The 25562-nt window shown below is 42.7% G+C and overlaps 1 protein-coding gene across 3 annotated transcripts in view; it reads left to right on the forward strand.

The window, feature by feature from the left end:
• The window catches only part of Cndp1 (carnosine dipeptidase 1), a 96959-nt gene that overhangs the window by 59901 nt on the left and 11496 nt on the right, over positions 1 to 25562 (forward strand). For all 3 annotated transcript variants that reach the window (XM_029554830.1, XM_029554832.1, XM_029554831.1), the window contains exons 2-8: positions 7288 to 7413; positions 9713 to 9862; positions 10599 to 10761; positions 12392 to 12480; positions 17917 to 18117; positions 21177 to 21261; positions 25291 to 25451. In XM_029554830.1, the coding sequence (XP_029410690.1) occupies positions 7288 to 7413; positions 9713 to 9862; positions 10599 to 10761; positions 12392 to 12480; positions 17917 to 18117; positions 21177 to 21261; positions 25291 to 25451 (975 nt within the window). The remainder of the gene's footprint in view (positions 1 to 7287; positions 7414 to 9712; positions 9863 to 10598; positions 10762 to 12391; positions 12481 to 17916; positions 18118 to 21176; positions 21262 to 25290; positions 25452 to 25562) is intronic.

Consider the following 25562-nt stretch of genomic DNA (forward strand, 5'->3'; position numbering starts at 1 on the left):
AAAAAAAGAGATAGGTTTTGTTTGTTTCTTAATCCATTCAGCTAGTCTGTATCTTTTGACTGCGGAGTTCAGTCCATTGATATTTAAAGTTACTAATGAAAGATGTGTATTGAATCCTGTCGTTTTTATTTCTGTTCACATTCTTGATATAGCTGTGCGTTTCCACAGTTATACCTTCATTGAATTTCTTTCTGTCACCCCTTGTGTAGTTGTTCCTTTCTTCAGCTCTTTGTATTGCTTCAAGAACTCTCTGGAGAGCTGGCTTTGTTGACATGAATTCTTTCAGCCTATTTACAGCATTGAAGATTTTTCTTTCCCCTTCGAATATAATAGACATTTTGGCTGGGTAAAGTAATCTGGGTTGGCATCTGTGGTCATTTAGAATTGGGAAAGCTTTGGTCCAGGCTCTGTAGGCTTTCATAGGTTGCACTGAAAAGTCAGCTGTAATTCTGATGGCTTTTCCTATATATGTGACTTGTTTTTCTTTTGCAGCTTTCAGTATTCTCTCTTTGAGCTATGTTTAATGTTTTTACTATGATGTGCCGTGGAGAGTTTCTTTTCTGGTCCTGTCTATTTGGTGTTCTATTTGCTTCTTATATTCCATTATATTGATAGTCTTCTCCTTCTTGTATTCCTATGATCCGTAAGTTTGGTTTTTTTATGGTATCACACAATTCTTACATATTCCATTCTTGCATTTTTTAAAAATTTTCATAATCTTTGCTTGAGTGGTCTAATTCATCCACTTTATCTTCCAGTCTTGATACTCTGTTTTCCATTTCATTCATCCTATTGGTGAGGCTTTCTCCTGTCTTTTCTAATTGGCTTACTATTTTGCTTCCTTTTTCATTTCAGCCTGAGTATTCTTCAATATTTCTAACTCTTTTCTGAATTCATTCAGAAGTTCATCCCTATTTTCCTTCAAATCTTTGATTTCTTTCTTTGTGTGTTCTTTAAATTCACTGAATTCTTTTATCATGTTTATAATTGTTCTTTTGAGTTCCATGTCCTGTGTTATCTCTAGAGAGTTCTCATTGTACTCCTATAGAGGACTATTGATACTTGGTGGGGATATATTATTTTGGTTTTCCATGTTATTATTTTTTTCTTTGTGACTTTGACATGCAAATTTCCTTTGTAGTTTCTGATTCTTGTGTGAGACTCAAGCCTTCCTTTGTTGAGTTTAGATCTGCTTCTTTTTGTAAACTTTATGTGCCTTTGTGGTTTACTTGTTGTATATGAAAAGCTGATTGGTCTAGGCTTCAGGTTCTCACTTTTGATTTTATATTGGAGTGGCCTAATTGTTTTTGTCTTCAGGAGTTCCCACAGAGGCCCAAGTGAGATGAGTCTCAGATGATATCAGGCTTTCTCCTAAGGTCTGGGTCCCTCCAGGAAAGATGCTGCCCTCAAGGCTTTGGGAGCTGGGCTGTCCTGGGAGAAGGGCCCAGGATAGATGCTGGTCTCAGGAAGCTGGTGGCTATGCCACCCAGGGAAGTAAAGGGAGGTGAGGGCAGGACCAGGCCTATAGGGTTCTTGGGGGCCCGCAGGGAGGAACTGGGTTGGTCCCATTGCAAAGGATCAGGAAGCAGTGGCAGCTCTGGGCAGAGAGGTTAGCCTGGGTGTCTGGGATGCCAAGACAAGAAATGGACCTGTACCCAGCCTAGGAGGAGAGACTCGCGAGGGAGCTGGGAGGGTAAAAGAGGCTGAGGGAGTCAAGGTTTGCACTGGACTTACCCATGGAAGGTGCTGGTAACAGGACACTGGAGGCTGTGCAGCCAGGAAGCAAAGAGATATGAGGGCGGGACCTGGTCCAGAGGGCTCCTGGGGACCAGGAAAGGTGCTGGCACCAGGCCACCCAGAGGCTGTGCATTCCAGGGAAGTAAAGGCAGGTGAGCTTGTTTTTCTCTTTTAATCAAAGGAGGAATAATTATGTTACTTTTAGAACAAGTTAACTTGAGAAGGCCAGGGAGATGATTCAGTCATAAGCTGTATGTCATATAAGTATAAAGACCTGAGTTCAGATCCTCAGCATCAACGTAAAAACCTGGTCATAGCCATGTGTACCTATAACCCCAGCCCTGGGGAGGCAGACAGGCTGTACCATACATTATATTAGTAAACTGTCATATGCTATTTGACCTCACTGAGAAGCTGGCTCTAGAGGCAGGGTTGGCCCCCACACTTCAGACCCACGGATGTTTGTCTTAAAGTGTCTTCCAGGACCCCTTGTCCAAGGATGGGCTGGGGATCCAGCCTTGTGAGAAGGGAAAGAACAGCAAATAAGTTCAAGGGTGAAAATACCATCTTGGAGAACAGAAGAAGAGTGAATTGTTAAACCAAAACATTGGGTCTTGGAATAGGCTGGAAGGTAAATCAAGCACCTTTTCAAAGCTAGATACTCAGCTACTGTTTATCCCATGATATACAATGTCTGTAGTGGGCATGGCTAATTGGAAGTCTCACATAGGAGATGTTCACTGAGACCCTCCTTGTTGATCAGAGGCTCCAGCTGATATTTTTGGTTCCCAGGGCTTCCCCCAGTCAGTTTCTGCTGGATAGTGTGTCTGACCTGATGCTCTACTATCTATCAGCTGCTTGCAATTTTATTCTTTTACTCTTTTTTAAAAAAATATTTTATGTGTATGAGTGTATTGCCTGCATGTATATAAGTGTACCCATGTCATGCAATGCCCATGGAGGTCAGAAGAGGGCATCAGATCCCCTAAAACTGGAGTTACAGATGGTTGTTAACTGCCATGTGGGTGCTGGGAACCAAACCCAGGTCTTCCACAAGAGCAACCAGTGCTCTTAACTGCTGAGCCATTTCTCTAGCCTCATATTCTTTTACTCTTGATTGCTGTATACTTAATAAACTCATTCATTCAAAACCAAAAGCGCAGCTATTGTGGACCATGCTCTGTACAGAGCATAGGCAGGTGCCTGGAGCTTTCTAGCCAGACTTTCTAGTCTATCAGTGAGCTACAGGTTCAGTAAGAGACCTTGTCTCTCACTGAAGGTGAGAGAATGAATTGAGGAAGACACCTAACATTGACCTCTGGTCTCTACATGCATATGCTTGAGCACGCACACACACACACACACACACACACACACACACACACACAGAGTTAACTTTGGAAGAGGGAATATAAAGAGATCTGTATCTTCCCTGCACTGGGCATTTAGACCTTACATCTTAACTGCCCATGATGCACCTCATGGACATTGCCTCCAAGGTCTGCACTTTTTCTACAGAAAGGCATCAAAATCTATATCCAGACAATTATGTGGTATTAGAAAGAAATGAGCTGTCACACAAGGAAAGATGGACAATTCTTCCACGTGCATGAATATTCCACATGCATTATGAAGTGAGAGAAACATGCCTGAACGTTCACAGACATATGATCCCAACCACCTGAAAAGGCAAAGCTTTGAAGATGGAGAAAAGACCAGGGATTTGGGGGATAGGGTGGGGTGGACAGGCAGAGCTCAGAGGGTTTTATGCTGGTGGAAATACCCTCTGTGGTATGAAAATGATGGATAAATTACACTTGTCCAGCCCCAAAGAATGCAGAGCGCCCAGAGGGAAGCCACATGTCCTTTAGAAATGGCTCATCAGCTGTCATAGATGCACCCTGTGTGGAGGACATTGACAGTGAGGAAGGCTGCTTGTGTGGGGCAGGGTGAAAATGGGCAAATCTCTGTACTTTTTCATTCAGTTTTGTACTGATCCTAAAATTCTTATTTAATTTTTTTGTTTTTATTTTTAATTTATTCTTTGAGAATTTCCTAAATGTATACAATGCATAGTCATACCCCAATTCCCCATCCAACTCTTCCCAATCCTGCTCCACATCCCCCTCCCAACTTCATATCCTCTTTCTTTAGTTTATTTATTTATTTAATGGCCTTTTTTTTTCTTGAGATAGTTTCTCACTAAGCAGTTCAGGCTAGCCTCAGACTTACTATGTAGCTGAAGCAATCCTTCCTCAGCCTCCTAAATACTAGGATTATAGTGTGTGTCAGAAAAAAATCCATTACAAATATGCAAATATTCTAAAAGAAGAGTTGGTTTGATCAAAAGACGATTAAGTTCTAAACCAGGAAGTCCTTCTCTTCTTGGCCAGTGATTTCTGCCCCATCTGGTTCTCTACCTCTGCCTTTAGTTGGGGCTGACTTAGTTGAGGTAGTGCTGTAGATGGGTTTCCTGGAAACTTGCCAGGAGTATAGCTTTGATGATGGAGACCTCATTTCTGAATAGGCTCTTACTGGTATAGGTAATGTGTTGAAGGGTCACCTTCAGGTGATCATCGTTTGCAGGACGAACTGGTATGTTTTGAGATGGGTAGTCTCTGTGGTCTACTGAGCTCTGAGTACCACTGGCATCTGTGTCCTCCAGAGCGCTAGGGGTGGTTCCAAAACTTCACTGGCCTAAGTCCCTCCACACTCTCCCTCCTCACTGCCACCTACCAGACGGTAGGTACCTAAGAAGAAATCACAGATTAAAAAAAAAGGAAAGAAAAAACCAGGGGCTGGACAGATGGCTCAGCAGTTCAGCATACTGGCTGCTCTTGAAGAAGACCTAGGTTCAGTTCCTGGCACTCATATGGTGGCTAACAACCATCTGTAACTACAGTTCTAGGGGATCCAATGCACTCTTCCGGCTCCATGGGCATTGCACAACATGGGTGTGTTTACATACATGTAGGCAAAACATTCATAGACATAAAATATGAATAAAAAAATTTTTTTTAATTTTTAAAAATGATTTATTTAATAACAACATACTTAGAAGAAGCATATCATTACAACACAATTGACATATTCAATAACGTTTTCCTGAGGTAGGATGCATCTCTTTCAAAATTGGCTGTAAATTTTTAGGTTTACAGTTTTATTAAAATACACAGTTTCATATAGAAAAATTATTTTTCAATGCAATTGGCATTGCACAACATGGGTGTGTTTACATACATGTAGGCAAAACATTCATAGACATAAAATATGAATAAAATTTTTTTAAAAAAAGAAAAGAAAAAACTGTTTTTCTGAAGGTAAAGTTCAGTGGTTGAGTGGTTGAGTAGCATCCAAAGCACCCTGGATTTGATTCTTTGTGTTGAAAAAAAATAAGCCATAATTTTATAATATAAAATAATTCATTTACAAATGATAAAAGATGGGTTTCAGGGTCAAAAAATAATAATGTAGCTCTTGTGTTAAAAATCTCTTTTGAGGGTTAAAGAGATGGCTCAGCGGTTAAGAACACTGGTTGTTCTTGTGGAAGACCCAGGTTCGAATCCCAGCACCCACATGGACACTAACAACTGTCTGTAACTCCAATCCCAGGGGATCTGACAGCCTCTTCTGTCTTTTGAGGGCATTGCACGACACAGGTGCACTTACCTACATGCAGGCAATACACGCATACACATAAAATATAAATAATAAATAAAAAAAATTTTAAATCTCTTTTGAGCTGGGTGTGGTCACACACCCTTAATCCCAGCACTTGGGAGACAAAGGCAGACAGATCTCTGAGATCAAGGCCAGCCTGGTCTCTGTAGTAAGTTCCAGGTCAGCTGGAACTGAGACTTTGTCTCAAAAAAACCAACAAAACAAAACAACAACAAACAAAACCCAAGCCAAACCAAAGCAACAACAACAAAAAATAACAAAACCAAACAAACAATAAAAAATCTCTTTTGAGCTGGTTGTGGTGGGACATGCCTTTAATCCTAGCACTCAGGAGGCAGAAGCAGGTGAATCTCTGAGTTCAAGGCCAGCCTGGTTTACACAATGAGACACTGTGATTAATTAATTAAAACTACATGTTGATCTAGTTTGCTTCTCTGTTATTGTGATAAAACACTGACCAAAAGCAATTTGGGAAGGAAAGTGTTTATTTCATCTTACAATTGCCAAGTCACAATCCATCACTGAGAGAAGTCAGGGCAGAAAGTCAAGCAGGAACCATGGAGAGTCACTGTTTACTGGCTTACTGCTGCACTCACATTCAGGTGCCTTGCTTATACAGCCCAGGCCCACCTGCCTAAGGATGGCACTGCCCACAGTAATTGCTAATTACATCAATTAGCAATTAAGAAAATGACCCACAAGCCAACTTGATGGTGATTATTCCTCAGTTGGGAAGAGAGTCCTTCTTCCCAACTATGTCTAGGTTTGTGTCAAGTTGAAAAAAACCAATCAGTACATAGACAAAAAAAAAAAAAATACAAATAAATCATGAATCTATTTCTTCAACAAGGAACACGAGTTTGGCGCCCAAACTAGAGTCCAGCTGAGCTGGTCACCCAGGGAAAAATCCCTTTCCCTCTCTTCCCCTTCACCCCTCCTCTCTCTCAGGTGGAGGTCAAGGGCTGTAGCTGTGGAAGTTCCTCCTCCAGATGCACTTGGCTCCTACTTGACTCCTGGAGCATTTGCAGCCAAAAGTCCCCTCTCCACACATCTCTAGGGGTCCCAACACCCCAGTGAAGTCCTGTTCATTTTGACATGGTTATGTTAGGACAAAGGAGGTATAGAAGGACATCTTGGTAAAGTCATCCCCGGGGTGACTGGAAGAGCCTGCTGTGACAGAGAAAAGAAGCGACTAAGGAAGAAGGAGACAGAAAAAGAGTGGTTCAGTGGTTTGTATACAGGTGTCTCTTAGAGACCAAGGAAGGAAGGGAAGGAACCTATCAGAGAACAGAGTGAGAGAATGGCAGAGACACGGACCAGAAGCAGAGTGCTCCCAGGTGGTGACTGCCGTCAGTGTCATTTATAACAGTGGAATTCACTCATTTTTCTTTTGAAGGCACTCTAATTACAGGTGCTAGGGAAGAAACCCCACAGCTCTGCATGGGATTTAGCCATTACGTGGTGGTTAATCACATACAGAGGTTTTCCATGCATCTTGTACTTCCTCTCTCAAGCAACATCCCTCAAACCTAGAGTGCAGAGCATTAGCTCCCTTCACAGGGAGTAGACCCGGGGGACAGACTATCATAGGAACAACCAGAGTTCCATGGCTTAAAGGCAGGCTCATTAACTACTCTGGGTACCACTGGCATGTATGCCTCCTCTGGGTGTGTAGGAATAGTTCTGCCTCTGACGTCTCATTAGAAGCCATTAATTTAAATATGCACTTCTGGTTCTACCATCTTCGGTTACTTTAGTCCAACTGACTTGAAGCAGCAGAATTGGATAACAAACGGACTTTACTGAAACATTTGAAAAAGTTGGAAGTCCAACCCTGGCACTTACTTTAGTTGTCCTTGTCAATGACAGACCTCATCTCTCCTGGTGCTGCTGTTACTGCTGGAGGGGGGAATGTTCTCCTCATCCCCTCCACCCTCTGGGCTACTGGAGAAGCTCTTCCAATACATTGATCTCCACCAGGATGAGTTTGTGCAGGTAAGAGGGACCACCTGTGGTTCTCCAGTTGCTTCTTCTAGAATCTGGTGACATCAGTTTCCTGGGAGATGTGGATTTTCACGCCTGACAATTTGATTCTACTTAAAATGACTGTGATTCCTCACTGAGGTGAAATAATCAGTATTCTGTGGCAGAGATTCTTTAGCCACTGCTTCTAGAAAGACATTACTGGTGTGTTTGATCTAGTTATGTCTAGTGTTCACAGTACCTCTGTTGGGCTCACATTTATTCTAGTCTACCATGATGCCCCTGGTTCCCATAGAGATCTAGATGGAGCCAGGAGCTGGAAAGCTTGCAAAGTCAATGCCAACAGTGTTTTCTTTTATTTGTGACCCTCTGTCTGCTTCATTCCTAACACCTGCCTGGCTTTGTACGCTACACCCTTAACACCGTCTGGTACATAGTTGGATCAATCAGCCAATTGTCAAGCAAACAGAGATGAAGCCTTTGTGTTTCATGCTGAAGGCACAAATCTGACTCCGAAGTTCTTTTATTTTTTTTAATTTTTATTTTATGTGAGTGCACCCATGTTGTGCAATGCCTCGGAGGTCAGAAGAGGGCATCAGATTACCCTGGAACTGGAGTTAAAGACAGTTGTTAGCCACCATGTGGGTGCTGGGAATAGAACCTGGGTCCTCTGTAAGAGCAGTCAGCGCTCTTAACCGCTGAGCCATCTTTCCAGTTCAGACTCTGTAGTTCTTAAGTGTGAACTTCATGTAATTCTTCCTCCTGCTGCAGTGTTGACCTAATATAAAGGCCTCTTAGATTTCTGGAACCCAAGTGGGATTTCAAGGTCATTTGAGATATAATATCTCCTGGATGCTGAGGGATGACTGAAACTTTTAGTCAAAGCATTCCCTCATCCTGGCCTCCTCAAGCATCCTACATACACTTGGTGTTAGGAGGGGCTTAGGAACACCTACTGTACAAACTCTGGGTAGAAAATGTAAACCCAATATTCCCTAAGTCAATTTCCTTATAATAAAAATCAAAATACTGTCACCCAGAGAAAAATCAAACCAAAATAAGAGGTAGAGTCAAGATTAGCCATCCAAAATATATGTCTTTTTTTTTTTTTCATTAAAAACAATGATGCTCTGCCAAGAATAGTGGTGTATACCTGTGATCTCAACACCTCGGAGGCAGAGGTAGAAGGACTGCCATGACTGCTAGGTCAGCCAGTTTACATAGTACCATTTTTTTCAAAGTTCCAGCATAAGCAATTTAGGTTCTAACACTGGAACATGAGTGATGATTACAAATCACTCCACAATGGCATGTCCTCAGTGTTTACTACTCAAGTCCTCTAATGCAGTGGCCATCAGTGTCTACTGTGCCATTGGATTTAGGGAACACTTCTTTACAGCCAGAAACTTGAGGCTAGGAGAGGTTAAGACCCAAAGGAAGCCCAGGCATGGTGGCGCATGCCTTTAATTCCAGCACTCGGGAGGCAGAGGCAGGTGGATCTCTGTGAGTTCAAGGCCAGCTTGGTCTACATAGTGAGATAGTGAATTCCAGGGCAGCTGGGGCTACAGGGAGACCCTGTCTCAAAAAGCCAAAAAAAAAAAAAAAAAAAAAAAAAAGGGCACACAGGAGGAATCAGGTTCCGTAACTTAAGGCTGATGACCACACAGGATTTCAAGGTGCAGGGAGGGGCTGAACGCACTCTTCAAACCTGCTCTGCCTCTGGTCTACAAGTTTTTAGTTACTTTCCTAGTCTCTCTCCCTCTCTCTCTCTCTCTCTCTCTCTCTCTCTCTCTCTCTCTGTAGTTATGTATGTATATGTTCATGTGTGTACAGATGCACATGTGCATGGGTGTATGGGTATTGTTATTTGGTGCTGTCCTTGAATACTTTTCCTGTGGTGCTGTCCACCTTGTTTTCTTTGAGTTTCTCTTTGGCCTGGAGCACTTCAAGTGGGCTAGGCTGTGTAGCCATTGAGCCCAGGGATCCACCTGTCTCCACTTCACTTGTTCTAGGATTACATGCATGCACCATAATGCCTAGCTTTTTTTTTTAAATGTGGGCTCTGAAGGATTGAACTCAAGTCTTCAAAGTGAGCTTTTACCTGCAAAGGGAGCTTTACCAACTGAACTATCGCTGCACTCCCATCTGTTACTTTTGAGCGTCACTGTATTGTTAAACTAGTTTGCATGATTTTATCATCTAAAGAGCATTTGGAGACTTGTGTCCTATCACACCCCCACACGTACATAAACAAGTAGACATGGGTTTCCCTGCTCTGCCATGTTAACCTTCTCATTGTCTTTACTCACAGACACTGACGGAGTGGGTGGCCATCGAGAGCGATTCTGTGCAACCCATGCCTCATCTCAGACAGAAACTCTCCAGGATGATGGTCTTGGCTGCAGACAAACTCCAACACCTGGGAGCTGGGGTGGATTTTGTGGACTTGGGTTTTCAACAGGTACTGGTGGGTTTCCCTCCAGCTCAGGACCCTCTACTTCTGGGGCATTAGACATGCCTTCCTTTGGTGGTAGCAAGAGGATTTACTCTGATCCTCACCCCAAGCCCCACAGAGTCCAGAGTTCCCATAAGAACAAAGCAACCCCCTAGTCCCAAAGGAGACTGTGTTACTGTCTGGTCACAGCAGGACTCAGGGCAGGCTAAGAAGCAGTGGAAGTCATGAATGAGGGCCAGCTTGTTAGGGAAAGACCTGTCCCTCCTGCATTCTCGCTTTTCCCCATTGCCTTTCCTTATACACATAGCCTTCTTTCTCAAAAGACCCATATGGAGAGCGCATTCTTTCCTCAGAACCACTGTTTAGAACTGCCACTCTGTCATGAATGGCAGATCTACATCAAAGCGTCCAATGTCTACTGCTTTTGCACCGAGAACTTCATCCAAGTTTTCCAAGGTTTGGCCCAGCAACTGTAAGCCAGTTGAGATCTGGGTTCTTTTTTAAAATATGTCCAATGAACTAAAAACCATCTGGCAATGTATATCTGATAGGTGTTGATAAGCAGAATTTTAATTATGCTTCATGTATTTATTAAAAGTGTATCAAGGTAAGCGTTTTAGAGAAAGTGATACTCAGAAAAATGTTGTAGGAGTTACAGGGACCTAAGGGTAGAGTAGAACTGAACGTTGTAGAATAACAACAGAGTTGTTGCTTTTAAATAATGTGATTCACTCTCCTGCAGATGCCTGATGGTCAAAGTCTTCCCCTACCTCCCATCATACTGGCTGAGCTAGGAAATGATCCAAACAAGCCCACTGTGTGTTTCTACGGACACCTCGACGTACAGCCAGCTCAGAAGGATGATGGGTGGTTCACAGACCCCTATACACTGACGGAGGTAGATGGTCAGTGACACCAGATTCATGGGGATGGTTCTTGTCTGCAGTTGGGAGGCTTGCACACAGAATTGGACACTGCCCCAAGTCTGTAGCTATCATTAAGAATAAATGAATAGAGCTAGGCTTGGTGGCACAGGCCTGTAATCTCAGCTACTCAGGAGGCTGCAGTGAAGGATCACAAGTTCAAGCCCAGCCTGGGCCACAAAAGTGTGTTTGAGGCCAGCCTGGGCATCTGAGGGAAACCCTGTCTCAAAATAAAATGTGAAAAAAGATGGCGGGGATGTAGCTCAGCAGTAAAGTGCTTGCCTAACATGGACTAGGCCCTGGATTTACATACATACACACACACAGACACACACAGACACAGACACACACACACAGGGGAGGTGTGAAGGAGAGGAGGAGATGAATAGAAATGTTGTTTTCATGTCTATCAGTTCAATGAGATTGATTTTCTTCCATTCGTGCAAACTATGAGCCTTGTATCTTTGTGACCCTGGATGGGAATTCTTGGCTGAGGAAAAGAACACTTATCTAAATTACACATTGCCTTTTTTTTTTTTTTTACAATATCAGATATAATTTGTATTTTGTAAAGAAAGAAAAGAAAGAAAGAAAGAATGAATGAAAGAGAGAAAGAAAGAAAGAAAGAAAGAAAGAAAGAAAGGCTAATAGCAATTTCATTCTTCCAATTGAAAAAAATCTCAAAGTGAGAAACTATGCTATGTGCTATTCAGTAAAAAACCGTCAGGTGCTATCAGTGAACTTGGATAAAACAAGTAAGTACTGCAAAGACCAGTGGAATATGTGTATTTTAAATATGTGCTATTTTAGATGACTAGATGTTGAACATTCATTTGTATATATGAAGTTATACCCTGCATTCCTTTTTTGTTTGTTGTTGTTTTGTTTTTGAGACAGGGGTTCATGTGTCCCAGCTTGGCCTTGAACTTGCTATATAAGCCAAGGTTGGCCTTGAATTGATCCTCTTGCCTCCACCTCCCAATTGCTAGGATTTTAAAAATGTACCATTTAGAGCTAGATTTGTGCCTGGACTATTAGAAATTATCATTAAAAGTATAACATAAAATAACGCTTTTTAACTACTGACACAAAATACAGCTTTCTCCTAAAAGAGAATAAGAAATAGTTTATTCTGGAGCCAAATACAAGTGACCAGAAACAGACTCAAGTTACCCCAAATATCATGTTCCATTGTGGAAGTGGTTACATGGGATCGTTATTAGGTAAAGAACAAAGGAAGTCATAAATCAAAGCATTTACCAAATATGTTGGTGGAGACCACACGTAGGTCTGCTGTAGGTTTCAGATGCTATCTGATGACATTCTTAGTGTCTGTATTTGTGGAAGCCTGGGTCTGTTCCGAATACATTGTGAGGTTTTGATAGGATGATGTTAGGTCAGACACAGGGCTGGGCAATGAAAGGACTCTAAAGGGACTAAAATACCCTGTGATAATTTGACTGTGGTCTGCAAATCACAAAGTTCAGTCATTTGAACTTACAGAACTCTAACAGAGGTGTGACTTTTATCTGGGATCTTGTGTTCATGTAACTAATTCAGCTTGGCAGATGTGCCTGTACCATTTTGAAAGTTTCTTCTCTCATTTTTAAAGGAAAACTGTATGGACGGGGAGCAACAGACAACAAAGGCCCTGTCTTGGCTTGGATTAATGCTGTGAGCACCTTCAGAGCTTTGGAGCAAGTAGGTGACCATCTGTGCTTAGGAGAAAGGGTGATCACCATGAGGTAAACAGAGTAAAAACATGCCTCGAGCACATTGCACTGGGACATGTATTTTCCCAAATAATCTTTGGGGGTGTATATTTTGGTCACAATCATTTAGAGAAAACAGTAAAGCTTGGCAAGGTCAGGGAACTTACTTGGAGCAGCCCAGCTGAGGAACGAGTGCAGATTCCAGCCTATAGTGTGAGCCACATCTAAAACAGAACATGGGGCTAACACGATGGCTCAGTAGGTACTTGCTGCCAAGGGTGGACCTGAGTCCCTGGAGAAAACCAATGCCTGCAAGATTTCCTTTGTTCTCCACCTGTGCACCATCACCTATGTACACCTATCCATCTATCTCCCACTGCCCCAACTGAATCATTAAATCAATAAATAAATGTTAAAAACAAACAAAATAACAGAGCACTGTGCTGGAGAGATAGTTCAGTGGGTAAAGTGCTTGTCATGCAAACATGAATATCTGCATTTGGATCCCCAGCACCCACATAAAAGCTGGGTAAGGCAGCACATGCCTGTATCTCCAGAGCTGGGAGAACAGTGGAGACAGGCAAACCCTGGGAGCTTTCTGATCAGCCAGACTTGGCCAAACAGTGCCTCCAGGTTCAGTGAGAGATCCTGTTTCAAAACATAAAATGGAGAGTGACAGAGGAAGAGATCTAATGTTGATCTCTGATCTCCACATGATCATGCATAGTTGAGTGAAATCCCCACCCCGCCCCCTGCCCCAGCACAACACACCACACACACACACACACACACACACACACACACACACACACACACACAAATCAGAATATAACAAAAACAATGATGAGCCAATAACTGTCTATTGGCTTTGTTATCACAAAGCGTAGTTGGGTTAACAGAAACACACACATATTTGAAAACATATTAGCTACTTTGCAAATCTAGGTAGAAATCCCTGTCTGTTACCTGAGCCTCTATCTGGAGGCCACTGGGCTTTTTCCCTGATGTTGATCATTTTCCATATAGGGTCATAGAAGCAAAGTTGGGGAGGAGCTTTGAGGAGGTGGTCCACTCTTTCCTACCATCAGAGGTTAATCCATCCATTATAGGTGGATCCAGATGGATCTTTGTCTTCTACTTTGTTCTGACAATGATGGTTTTATTTCCAGTCATTCATCTTCTGATAGACTCCCAAAGGAAGACTGAATCTGTTGCATGAGTTTTTTTGTTGTTGTTGCTTTTTATTTTTTATTTTTTTGGTCTTTTTGAGACAGGGTCTCCCTGCTATAGCCCATATTATATAGCCCCAGATGTCCTGGAACTCACTATGTAGACCAGATTGGCCTTGAACTCACAGAGATCTGCCTAGTTTGCTTTGTTGTTATTGTTGCTCCTGTGATAAAACACTGACCAAATCCAACCTGGGGAGGAAAATGTATATGTGTCTACACCTCCACACCACAGTACATCTTAAATGGAAGCCAAGGCAGGAACTAAAGGAAAGAGCCTGGAGACAGGAGCTGAAGCATAGACCATGGAGGAATGCTGCTCCCTGGCTTGCCCTTCTGACTTGCTTGGCTACTTTTCTTTCTTTTTTTCTTTGTTTCTTTGTTTCTTTGCTTCTTTCTTTCTTCCTTTCTTTCTTTATTTCTTTCTTTCTATTTTACTCTTATTTTATTTCATTTTTTTCTCCCTCCCTCCCTCCCTCCCTTCCTTCCTTCCTTCCTTCCTTCCTTCCTTCCAAGTGCCACCTGCCTCTGCCTCCTGAGTACTGGGGTTAAAGGCATATGTCACCAAGCCCGGTATTTAGCTACTTTTCTTGTATAGCCCAGGTCCATCTGCTCAGGGATGGTATGGCCCATGGTAGGTTGTGCCCTCTCATATCAATCAGCAATTTAAAAAATGCCTCACAGACATGGTCATTGGCAATTCTAATGGAGAAAATTCCTCAACTGAGGTTCCTTTTTTCCAGGTGACTCTAGCTTGGGTCAGGTTGACAAAAAATTAACCAGCACAAAGTGGGTCACTACACCTTACATCTTAAGGCTCTGCCCACTGTTAGCTGGGCTTTACAGAGAGAGGTCCTGTGGTAAAGGGCAAGGAGCCAGGCACCTGACCTTGGGAATTCATGCCTCCCTCTCTAGGAGGCAAAGCAACACAGGGTTTTCTAGAATACTGAGGTGGCTTTGGCATTCCAAAGAGCACTATAAGACTCTTCTGACCAGTTTCTCTAATGTTCACATTCAACTTATCAATGACTGCACATTCCTCAAATTGTAGTCTAGAGCAGGAGTCTGCAGTCACACCAGTATTCAGAAGGAGCATCGCTCAGTGTGGTATGATCATTATACATTTGTGCTGTCTTTGTGGGAGGTGGAACCTGAAGGGAATTAGACCTGACCCTGCCAAGTCTTTGCTCTTCATCTGTGACAGTTATGGAGCTAACAACTGAAAATACTCAGCCTTCCTGCCTTCTCCTTGTCTTGTATCTGTGCATAAGCACACTAGATATTCATGGAGGAAATGGGGTGTAATGGATCCATTCACAGAGGAATGCCCCTACCCATCTTCCCTACCTGACCCAAGCAAAAGGTTCTGGGGCACAGCACTCCCTCCAAGCAGAGGAAGCTTGAGTCCAGTCATGCATGTGTATCTCATCTGTGCTTGGGGGGAGGGTGATGAATACAAGACCACAAAGAAAAACCCACCCTGCCCAGGCGCCAGGCTTAGTCCTTGGATGGTGTCTCTCCATAATGCTGACCAACCAATCATACAAGAGTATTTCATCAGATGCCAGGGGCTTCTCTCTGAGGAGTTCTTTTTTTTTTTTTCAACTGGGACAAAAGCAGATGAGAAGGGAAGTTACCCTTGGACTCAAATTCTTTATTTTACTGAGAAAAACAAGCTCAGTATATTAGGAGGCATTTCTGCCTGGGTCCTGCTGAGCCTTACATAGCTGTCTTTTTTTTAATTTTATTTCATTTTTTTGTCTTTTTGAGACAGGGTCTCCCTGTAGCCCCAGCTGTCCTGGAACTCACTATGTAGATCAGGCTGGCCTAGAACTCACAGAGATCTGCCTGCCTCTGCCTCCCGAGTGCTGGGATTAAAGGTGTGTGCCACCACGCCCAGCTCATAGCTGTCGTATACACAGAACTTGCTTAGCTAAATAGGCCCTGAACGTTGACATGGCCTGGGCCCTTTCCCACATTCTTTCACCTCTCCCTCCCTCCATGCTTTCTTTCCCTCTCTTATTTCTTTCTCTTTGTCCCCTTCTTCCCTTTCCCCTTTCTTCCCTCCCTCTTCCCTCTTTCCCTCCCCTCCCCTTCCCTCTCTTCTTTCCCCTTACCCCTTTCTCCTCCTCCTCCTCAGCTCCCTCTCCCCTTCCAGTTCCTTTTACTTCCATTCAGTTGAGTTTCCTTTTCTTTTTTCTTTACCATCCTGTTCTCTCTCCCCTTTTTTTCTTCCCACCCTCCCTCCCTCCCTCCCTTCCTTCGAAAGTGTGGTAGGTAACCAATACTTAATAAGGAAATTCCTATATAAAGGTCACAATCTGCTTTACTTTTTAAGTTTAGTTCTGCAAGTTATACACTCACAGACAAACCATAAAAAATACTTGGTTCCCTTGGACACATCTTTTTAATCTCCCTGAACCTCATTTTCAGTGGCCTGTGAACTACAAATGAGCATTTCTACCCCTCAGGCTTGTGGGGAAGATTAAATGAAGAAAGATTTGCAAGCCAGGCATGGTGGTTCACACCTGGAATCTGGGTCCTTGGGAGGCTGAAACATGGGCTTGTGACTTCCAGGCTAGCCTGGACTACATAATGAGACACTGTCTTAAAAAATACAAAATACCCACAGAGGGGTTCTGGTGACCCCAGCCCACCATGAATTTTTATTTCTTCTTCCCTCCTCCTTTCCTCACTTCATTTTTGCTTCAAAGCACTTAAACTAAGAAGCAGAGCATCCATTAATACCCTTGTTTCATCTCAGAGAAATGAACCACTTCGAGGTGAAACAGCTTATCCCAGCTTATCCCAGGTCCCTTGAGAAGAGACCAAATACAGACATGGCCGCTGGTCCAGCAATCCTCCAACACTTAGCAGCGATTGGTTTGGTTTACATCTTATTAAATGTGATTTGCTGGAAAATTTGTTAGCTTTCTAGCTTTATCTCAGTGATTGTGTGCTCATCAAATGCTGACAAATAACTTCTGAGTATTACGACTCAGAACTTCAGCTCCCCTTCATAGAATACAGACATGTAATTGGTATCTTACAGTAAATCTTTATGCCCAAATGCCCTTATCTGAATGAATGACTGAAGGTCACTTACTTTCCAAGGCATAACCCTCTTCTCATTCTGCATTTCCATCTACCCTGCTCAGTGGTAACCCAACCCCACTTCTTAGGTGGGACTACCCCAGCTATGCTCTGTCATTTATCAGCATGTGATTGCTGTTAGTGTCCTCAGAAGTCAGCTCTGTGCTCTAGGAGAAAAATTCTGATCTCTTACTGTGGCCCTCAAAGAGAGGAGGTTACAAATTATACAAACAAAAAGGATCAAAACTGTATGGGAAAAGAGGCACATTATAAAAAGTTTTAAAGGTGGTGTCACATGCCCAGCATTACATGGAGAAAGCTTTAAGTTCCATTTTTCTTCAAGATCAAAGCCTTTGAGCAACTCAAGCAGATTGAAATCACAGTTGAAAGAAAAATTATCCTGAGGCTTAACAATGTTTCAAAGGAAAAAAGTTCTCAGTTATCACATTTAGACTTATGGGAACAGAAGAACAATTTGTAATTGAGTAACCTTTCTTCAAAAATTCTTTTTAGACAGACTAGGGAAATGTTTCATTTGGTAAAGTGCTTGCCATGTAAGCATAAGAATCCATGTTCAGATCCCCAGCACCCTTGCAAAATGCCAGGTATGCACACCTAGCTAGAGGAACACAGACAGGAAGAGGTCTGGAATTCTCTGGCCAGCCAGGCTGGCCAAAATGGTGAGCTCTAGTTTCAGGGAGAGACTTTGTCTCAAAACGTAAGGTGGAGGATGACTGAGGAAGACACCGATGGACCTCTGGCTTCCAAATACATGTACTCACACACGGATCTGTACACATACCCATATACACACATATACCACACACATGTACACAGACAATTCCTTTTAGGAATTACAGTCAAGATTGGTGTGGATGCTGCTGAGCCTGTAGGGGTTCTGTCCCAAAATTTGTCCAATTATTGAATTGAAGGGCCACATGGATTCTAACTGCTGGATTTACCTTGACTTCTCCTCTACCTCTATAAATGGAGCTGCTGGGAATGTAAACAATTCATACATTGAATGTAGCTGTGTTAAATACAAGTATATAAAGAAAACCTTGCTTGAGCATGTTGAATAATCTGTTCTGTTGTTAATTCAGGATCTTCCTGTGAACATCAAATTCATTCTGGAAGGGATGGAAGAGGCGGGTTCTGTTGCTCTAGAGGAACTTATCAAAAGAGAAAGGGACCGCTTCTTCTCCAGTGTGGACTACATTGTGATTTCAGATAATCTATGGATCAGCCAGAGGAAGCCCGCACTCACCTATGGAACACGAGGGAACAGCTACTTCCTGGTGGAGGTTCTGGTGGGCCCCACACATGGAGGGAGGTTGAAGCTGTGGACAGGACAGAGGAATTATTGGGAGCCTTGAAGAGGAAGCCAGGAAGCTCTCACCTGGGACACAGTCTGGGTGACCACAGAGGTCTTGGGTCCAGTGGGTATGGTTCATGAACTCCTGAAAACTTAGCATGGATATTCTTGTGTGTATTTTTTTCTAGAAGAGTTCTAGAGGTAGAACTATGGGTATGGAATCTGGAGGCAGGAATAATAGTGCACCAAGACAGCTACTGTGTCATGCTGTACCACTACCCTGCTTGTGCCTGAGGGCCTCAGTGGTAGGAGACTCTAGTGCCGTGGTCAAGAGGAAAGATAAGGCTGATAGCCATCAGAGGCTTTTGGAATGCACAGCCTCATACAGATGTCTTAACCTTGAGCCTTGGTTTCCCACCTCAAAATTTAGTGCAACCCACCTTCCCACCATGACTATTCTACCTTTTAACTCATTTTCAGTAATACAGGCAACTGTAATAACACATACAATTTAGAACCAAAAAATCCCACCTGGGTATTAGTTGACTCTAGTTTTTTTTCTCACATAGCAAGGTGTAGATTTACTAGTTGTATGAACATGTCCAAACATAGACACTTAAAGATTCAAATGTTATAAACCAGATAGAAACATCATACATTTTTATAATTGAAAAGCAATGTGTTGGGGATATAGCTTGGTGAAGGAATGCTTGGTTGACTAGTGTGCATGAGGTCCCAGGTTCCACCCCAGCACTAGCAGGAAGAAAGAGGTGGGGGAGAGGAGGAAAGAGAAAGTAAAAGAAAAAGAAAAACAATGTGTTCTCTTTGTTAGACACAATGATGCAAATCCCAGGGATATAGGACTACATACAACTGCCTCTGCTTCCAGGGAGTTTATGCAATGAGACTCTGCTTAAAGAGATGATGTGGGAATTAAGAGAAAACAGGATACCAGAAGCTGGAATGTCTGGTAGAAGCCTCTGTCAATGAACTTGGTTGTGGGAAAGAGAGGTGGTCATGGTTAGAGGGAGCACAGAAGCCCAGGCAACATTCCAGAGGCAGTGGAAAAGGGAGTAGCAGGAGATCTGGAGGAGGGGTTATTTATGAGAACTAAGGCACCGAGGAGGTGGGCAGAGATGAGATCTTGCACTAAGGATCTCTTTTAATCTCTTCTGCAACAGTGTCAGGTAGACAGACAGATAAAAATTGACAGAACATCATATTTTGCTATTGGCCCCTTTATTTTTCTGCTGAATAGGAAGAAAGTTTGCCTGCAGAAGAGCAATGGCTATGGGAGTGGCTGTGGGTAAAGGGCCCCACTAGAGCAAACAGTATCAGGTAGTTTTAAGGCTATAGCATCATTTGAGTAGATGGGCCCGAGAAAAACCACAAAAGTAGGCTGACTTCAGCTGTAGCCATTCCCACTAGGTATGATGGAGAAAGTACTGAAAAGTGCATCGAGATGGGGCCCACAGAAAGGTGGAGGAGCCGCAGCAGCATCAAATGGGGGGGGGGCGGTATAAAAAAAGAAAAGATTTCAGGAATCCTGGAAAGGCCAAGGAACTGAAAGTCTTTTTTTTTTTTTTTTTTTTTTTTTTTTTTTGAGACAGGGTCTCCCTGTAGCCCCAGCTGACCTGGAACTCACTATGTAGACCACGCTGGCCTTGAACTCACAGAGATCTGCCTGCCTCTACCTCCCGAGTGCTGGGCTTAAAGGCATATGCCACCATGCCTGGTGGACCTGAAAGTCTTAATAAGGACCAAGAACAGGTGGTAAAGTGACAAGAGAGAAGTTGTGATGGAGAAGCAGGACAGGTGGCTTAGGATTTCAGATGTGAGACTGACAACCCCAATGTGCTTCAGTCAGTACTATTGCCTAATAAAATGAAGGACTCACACTGAAGATGACTCACCTTCCACTCAAGGTGAATGGAAGTAGGCAAAGACCTGGTAGGCAGGAATGATAGGAGGGAAGGACCTGGAGACAGTATTTAACCTAAGTGGTAGCTGATGGGGTATGCTGTCGAAACTCAAAGGAAGTCCTTGTAGAAGACACTGAATTTGGTTCAGATCTGCTGAATTTCAGAAACTGGAAACACGTTCAAGTGGCATACTCTAAGCAACTAAAGTTTTAAGCTCTTGGTTTAGACAAAAGGTCAGACCTACATGGATGAGAACTTAAGGGTAGGTGGCAGTAAATATTGTGTGAGTACCCCAAGATTCAAAGGAAGTCATGGAGAAAGTTACAGAAAACGCAAAAAGAAAAGAATCACCAGAGGAGGACTTGGGAGATGGCTCAGTGGGTAAGAGCACTCATGCAAGCATTAAGACCAGAATTCAAACACCCCAATTCAAATGCCCATGTAAAAGCTGAACATGGCTTCAGGTATCTGTCACTACAGTGTTAGCAGCTGAGTCAGGCAGACCTAGTGAGAATGCTGGCTAGCCAGCCTCAGCAAAATGGTGAGCTTTGAGTTTAATCAGAGACCCTACCTCAAGGGAATATGGTGGAGTACATAGACGCACCGGGCATCCTTCTTTGGCCTCTTTGTGTGTGTGAAAGGTGCACACACACACACAAGTGCACACACACACCCATATACCATCCATCCATTACACACACACACACACAAAGAGAAAGAGAAAAAAGTTATTAGAGAAGGCATCAAGAGAATTAATTGTCCTACAACTGAAAAGAGTTTCCCAGAACAGAAGGGAGAATTTCTCCAGAGAGGTGATCTACAGCACTGGTGAAGCCAAAAGCAAATCAGCTGTATGAACACCAATAATTTGACAAGGCGGACCTGGTCATCTTAGATAGTTTAATGTTAGGTTGGGGAACCAAGTCAGTTTCAAGGGTCATGAATCGGTGGAAAATGCATACAGAGAAGGGCAGAGCCTCCAAGTCATATGGCTGAGAAACATGAGGTCAGGTCTGGAGGTCACTCACCTGAATCCTGAGGGTCACTACTGGGCATCCAGGTGAAAAGCTGCTACTGAAGGAACCATGGCCGCAGGTAAGTCTCTTCTCCTTTGTCTCCTTTACAGGTGAAATGCAGAGATCAAGATTTCCATTCAGGGACCTTTGGTGGCATCCTCAATGAACCAGTGGCTGATTTGGTTGCTCTTCTTGGTAATATCTTATTCCACTTCCCTTTGTGAGCACCAGTTCTGTTTGGCCTCTGTGGCCTTTCCCCTGGTTCCTGAATTGGCTCTGAAAATGGTTGTAAACAAAAACCATATTAGTCTTTTAACCTCTTGCTTGAATGTTCTCTAGGCATATAATTAATCCTACATTATTTCTTTTCATGGACTAAAACTCTTATTTATTTATTCTTTATTTTAGGTTATATTTATTTTTTAAAATTATTTTGTGCTTGTACATATATATGTGTGTTGATGTAGGTGCATGTGCACGTGTGTGCAGGTATATGTACATGCACATGCTTGTGTAGGTCAGACATCAACCTGAGATATCATTCCTTGGGTGATGTTCACTTTCTTTTTCTTTTGTTTTTGAGATAAGGTCTCTGAATGGGACCTGGAGCTTGCTGGGTAGGTTAGGTTGCCTGGCCAGCAAGCCTCAGGGATCCTCTTGTCTCTGCATCCCCATTGTTTTTTTACATGGGTTCTGGAGATCAAACTCAGGTCCTCATGCTTTCATGGCAAGCACTTTACTGACTACGTCATCTCTCTAGCCCCTAAAACTTCTTTTTTATTAGCTATTGACACACATCTGGCCATATACAAAGGCAAGAATGTAGAGACCCATCCCTGACTCTGTCTCCAGGACCATGGGGTGGGAGGGATGAGATTTCCAAGCCAGTTGAACCACAGGTTCCACTTCGGAAGATCTGGGAGGACTTTTTGACTGCAGATAAGTGACAACCAAAACAGAAGGAGCTAAGTAATGTCATGATGCCACTCTCCTAGCAGCCTCTTGTGTCACTCCATACATAGAGCCCTATGGCAGCCAAGCCCTTGGCACACAGGGACCATGCATCAGAGCATGTGGGTTCCTGATGAGAGTGACCAGCTGTACTCCTGCTCTACCACAGACCAGCTGGATAACATTGGGCAAGTTACTTAAATTGTCTAGTTTTTGGTTTTCTCAATCACAAGTTGGCATTATTACATGCTTGCCTAGTAAGTGTTATTTTGAGGATTTTGTAAGATGTGCATGTGGAATATTTACCACAGGGGCTAGAATATGGAGTGCCCAGAGATGACTAATGGTCTGCTCCAGTCAGAGAGAGCAGCTCTTATCAAGGACTCCAGAGATGATGCCAAACATGTAGGCACTACTTGGCATCATTTTCCAAGGTTGCTATGGTACAGACATGCCAATGTATTTGCTGATTGCACGTCACCAATCCTCTGCTCCTGACCTCCTGAAGGTTGATTGGCCTGTGTAAGAAGAGGTTTTTTTTCAGGTGCACAATTTGCCCAGGTTTGACCTACCTTGTAGCCCTTCTCAGCATCAAGGCTGCCTAGGTGGAAGCCCCAGGAAGCTAAGGAAACTTAAACTTGAGACACCCCACTTGCAGCAGCCCCTTCCACAGTTCTGGTGGGAACTGTGATCACAAGTTTATAGCCATGCTTAGTGTGTTTTTTAAAGAAATTCACAAAGTACATACTACCTCAATTTGACCCCTCCAGCACTGTGTTCTTTATGTATATTTTACCTTCTTCCCCTTTAGGGCAGATAAATTACCAGAAGTCTTATCCTCTTGGCCTTGGTAGTAACAGACAAGAACATGATCAGCCCACATGGTGAAGCTATTGGAGGGTCTCCTCTGGGTCTTTATCAACATCTATAGTTGAAGAGCTTCCCTCTTCATTGCACCCAAATTAAACAGTGAAATCAATCTACATTTTGATTATCTATCAATCATCTGTCTACCTACCTATTATCTATGTATTCTATGACTATAGATTTTCTTAAATATTAATATAACTCTTGGGTAGTATCTCTTATGCTTGACAATTTCAGACAGGATATACAAGCTGTTTTCCTTTAAAGAATTCAGATAATATGCAACCTAACATCTGGGATAAGAATGGCTGACCTTGTAATTTAACAGAGGAATTTCTTTTTCTCTGATAACTGAATCATCAAATATTTTATATTTATATATTTTATTATTTATTTATTTATTATTTATTTATTTTCATTTGGTAGAGACAGGGTCTCACACTGTACGCTAGGCTAGCCTGGAACTCATGGCAAGCTTCCTGTCTTAGCCGCTCAGTTTCTGGGATTATAGGCGTAAACCACTACGCCCAGCTTCACATCACCAAATTTTGAACAATGCATTTCAAGTTTTCCCTCAGGCATGATGGCTATGTACATTGTTTTAGATTATATGGCTTTCAGCAGGCATAGAGTTTCACTTAACTTCACAAATGTGTATTACTCTGCTAAGGAAAAGCCATAGCAGGATCATAAATAGAATGAAAACACAGAGTTCCATATGTTTTTGGTGCAAGCCAAATAGTTCATTATAAAGTAATTTCTGGATTGTGTCCTCCATCTGTCCTCTGAGTTTTATACACAGTCATAGGAACAGGTAGATTGTTAATGTTGATGAGGCTAACAGGAGTTTTGCTGGCATTCTGGGCTGGGCTGTGGTGAAGAAACCTTAACAGTAGGTTGAACCTGATATCCTGACTCAAGGCCACTGCAGACCACAATGTCTTTGGGGAGCTGGCTGTCCTATGTCCTCCCCTGCTGACTGACAAGTAACAAGTTCATCAGGAAGCTGGAAATATAGAGCCAGCCTATTCTTATCGAAGCCTGTGTCCTGCAGAGTCCTAGTCAGCATGATCCTGGTGACTACTGTGATTAATAAAAGCAACAAATGCTCATTGAACACCAAGTGTGCAAAGCCCATGTGCAAAGCTCCCTCTGCTGGGAGGACAATATGAGAGCAAAAAAAAAATTCCCTGTTTCAAGTAGGCTTAAAAATGTCATAGGTTGGGCAGCTAGTGTGGTAGCCTTTAATCCCGGCACCAAAAAACAAAAAAACAAAAACAAAAACAAAAAACAAAAAAAAAAACTTTGTAGGTTGGGATGGCAGGGGATGGAGAAGAATATTTGTGCTCTCAGATAAATATCCAACCTTCCCCTTTGTAGTCATTTTACTCTGCAATTTCTTTTTCTTTCTTCCTTCCTTTCCTTCATTTCTCTCTCTCTCCTTCTTTCCTCCTCTCTCTCCCCTTCCTTCCTTTTTTCTTCTCTCTCTCTCTCTCTCTCTCTCTCTCTCTCAACAAAGTCTCCCTGTAGCCCGAGCTGGCCTGGAATTCACTTTGTAGACTAGAGACCAGGCTAGTCTTGAACTAACAGAGATTTGCCTGCCTCTGCCTCCCAAGTTCTGGGATTAAAGGTGTGCACCACCACTCCTGGCATCATTTGTCTTTGATAGGCACTTGTGTGTGTGTGTGTGTGTGTGTGTGTGTGTGTGTGTGTGGTGTAGGAGAAAGTTGAGAAAAGATAATGGGAATTTTCACTTTCTAATGTATTTGTATATATATAAATATATATCTGTATGTATTTACATAAGCACACAACATACAAACATAATTACACATATATTCAATATTTAAGAATTAACACCCATTATTTAATTTTTTATTTTTATTTTATGTGTATGAATGTTTTACCAACATGTATGTCAGTGTACCCATGCAAGCAATGCCTGTAGAGACCACAAGAGGGCATTGGATCCCCTGGAACTCGAGTTAAGGACAGTTTTAGTTTCTATGTGGGTGCTGAGAACTGACCACTGAGTCACCTCTCCATCCCTAATACCCATTATTTCTTAACTCAGGACCAGAAAAAAATGGAAACGTGAGGCTTGTTTATGATACAAAAGGTATAGCTGAAAATTTAACCTATTACAGACCCATGTGTGTCAGCTCTGCACTTGATAAGGTGGTCATTGGAGCAGTCTGACTGAGGCTGTCTGCCTTGTGACCAGATCCTTCTTGGGACCATAATCTCTTAGGTAAAGGAGTTGTCAGTGGTTCTGGCCAGGGACCTAGAGACTGTCATGAGGTCTGCCACCACACAGGAGAGCCATTGCCAGTCCTGGTTCCAGGGCCATAGCATCAGCACAGTTGTGATTTCTACACAGCTCTGCTCTCTATGTTTCTTTGGTAGGCAGCCTGGTGGACTCATCGGTTCACATCTTGATTCCTGAAATCTATGACCAAATGGCTCCTATTACAGAGGAAGAAAAAAAAATGTATGAAACCATTGATGTGAACCTAGAAGAATACAAGAATAGCAGCCAAGTTGAGAAATTTCTGTTTGACACCAAGGTATGGCTCCAAATGAATGGATGATCTGAAAGAATGCTTCTAATAGATCATGTTTTTACAGTGTCTAATCAGTACCACACAGTGCTAATCTGTGCATTTTAGAACCCAAAG

Source organism: Nannospalax galili, unplaced genomic scaffold, assembly GCF_000622305.1.
Source record: "Nannospalax galili isolate Female #2095 unplaced genomic scaffold, S.galili_v1.0 scaffold243, whole genome shotgun sequence".
NCBI lineage: Eukaryota > Metazoa > Chordata > Mammalia > Rodentia > Spalacidae > Nannospalax > Nannospalax galili.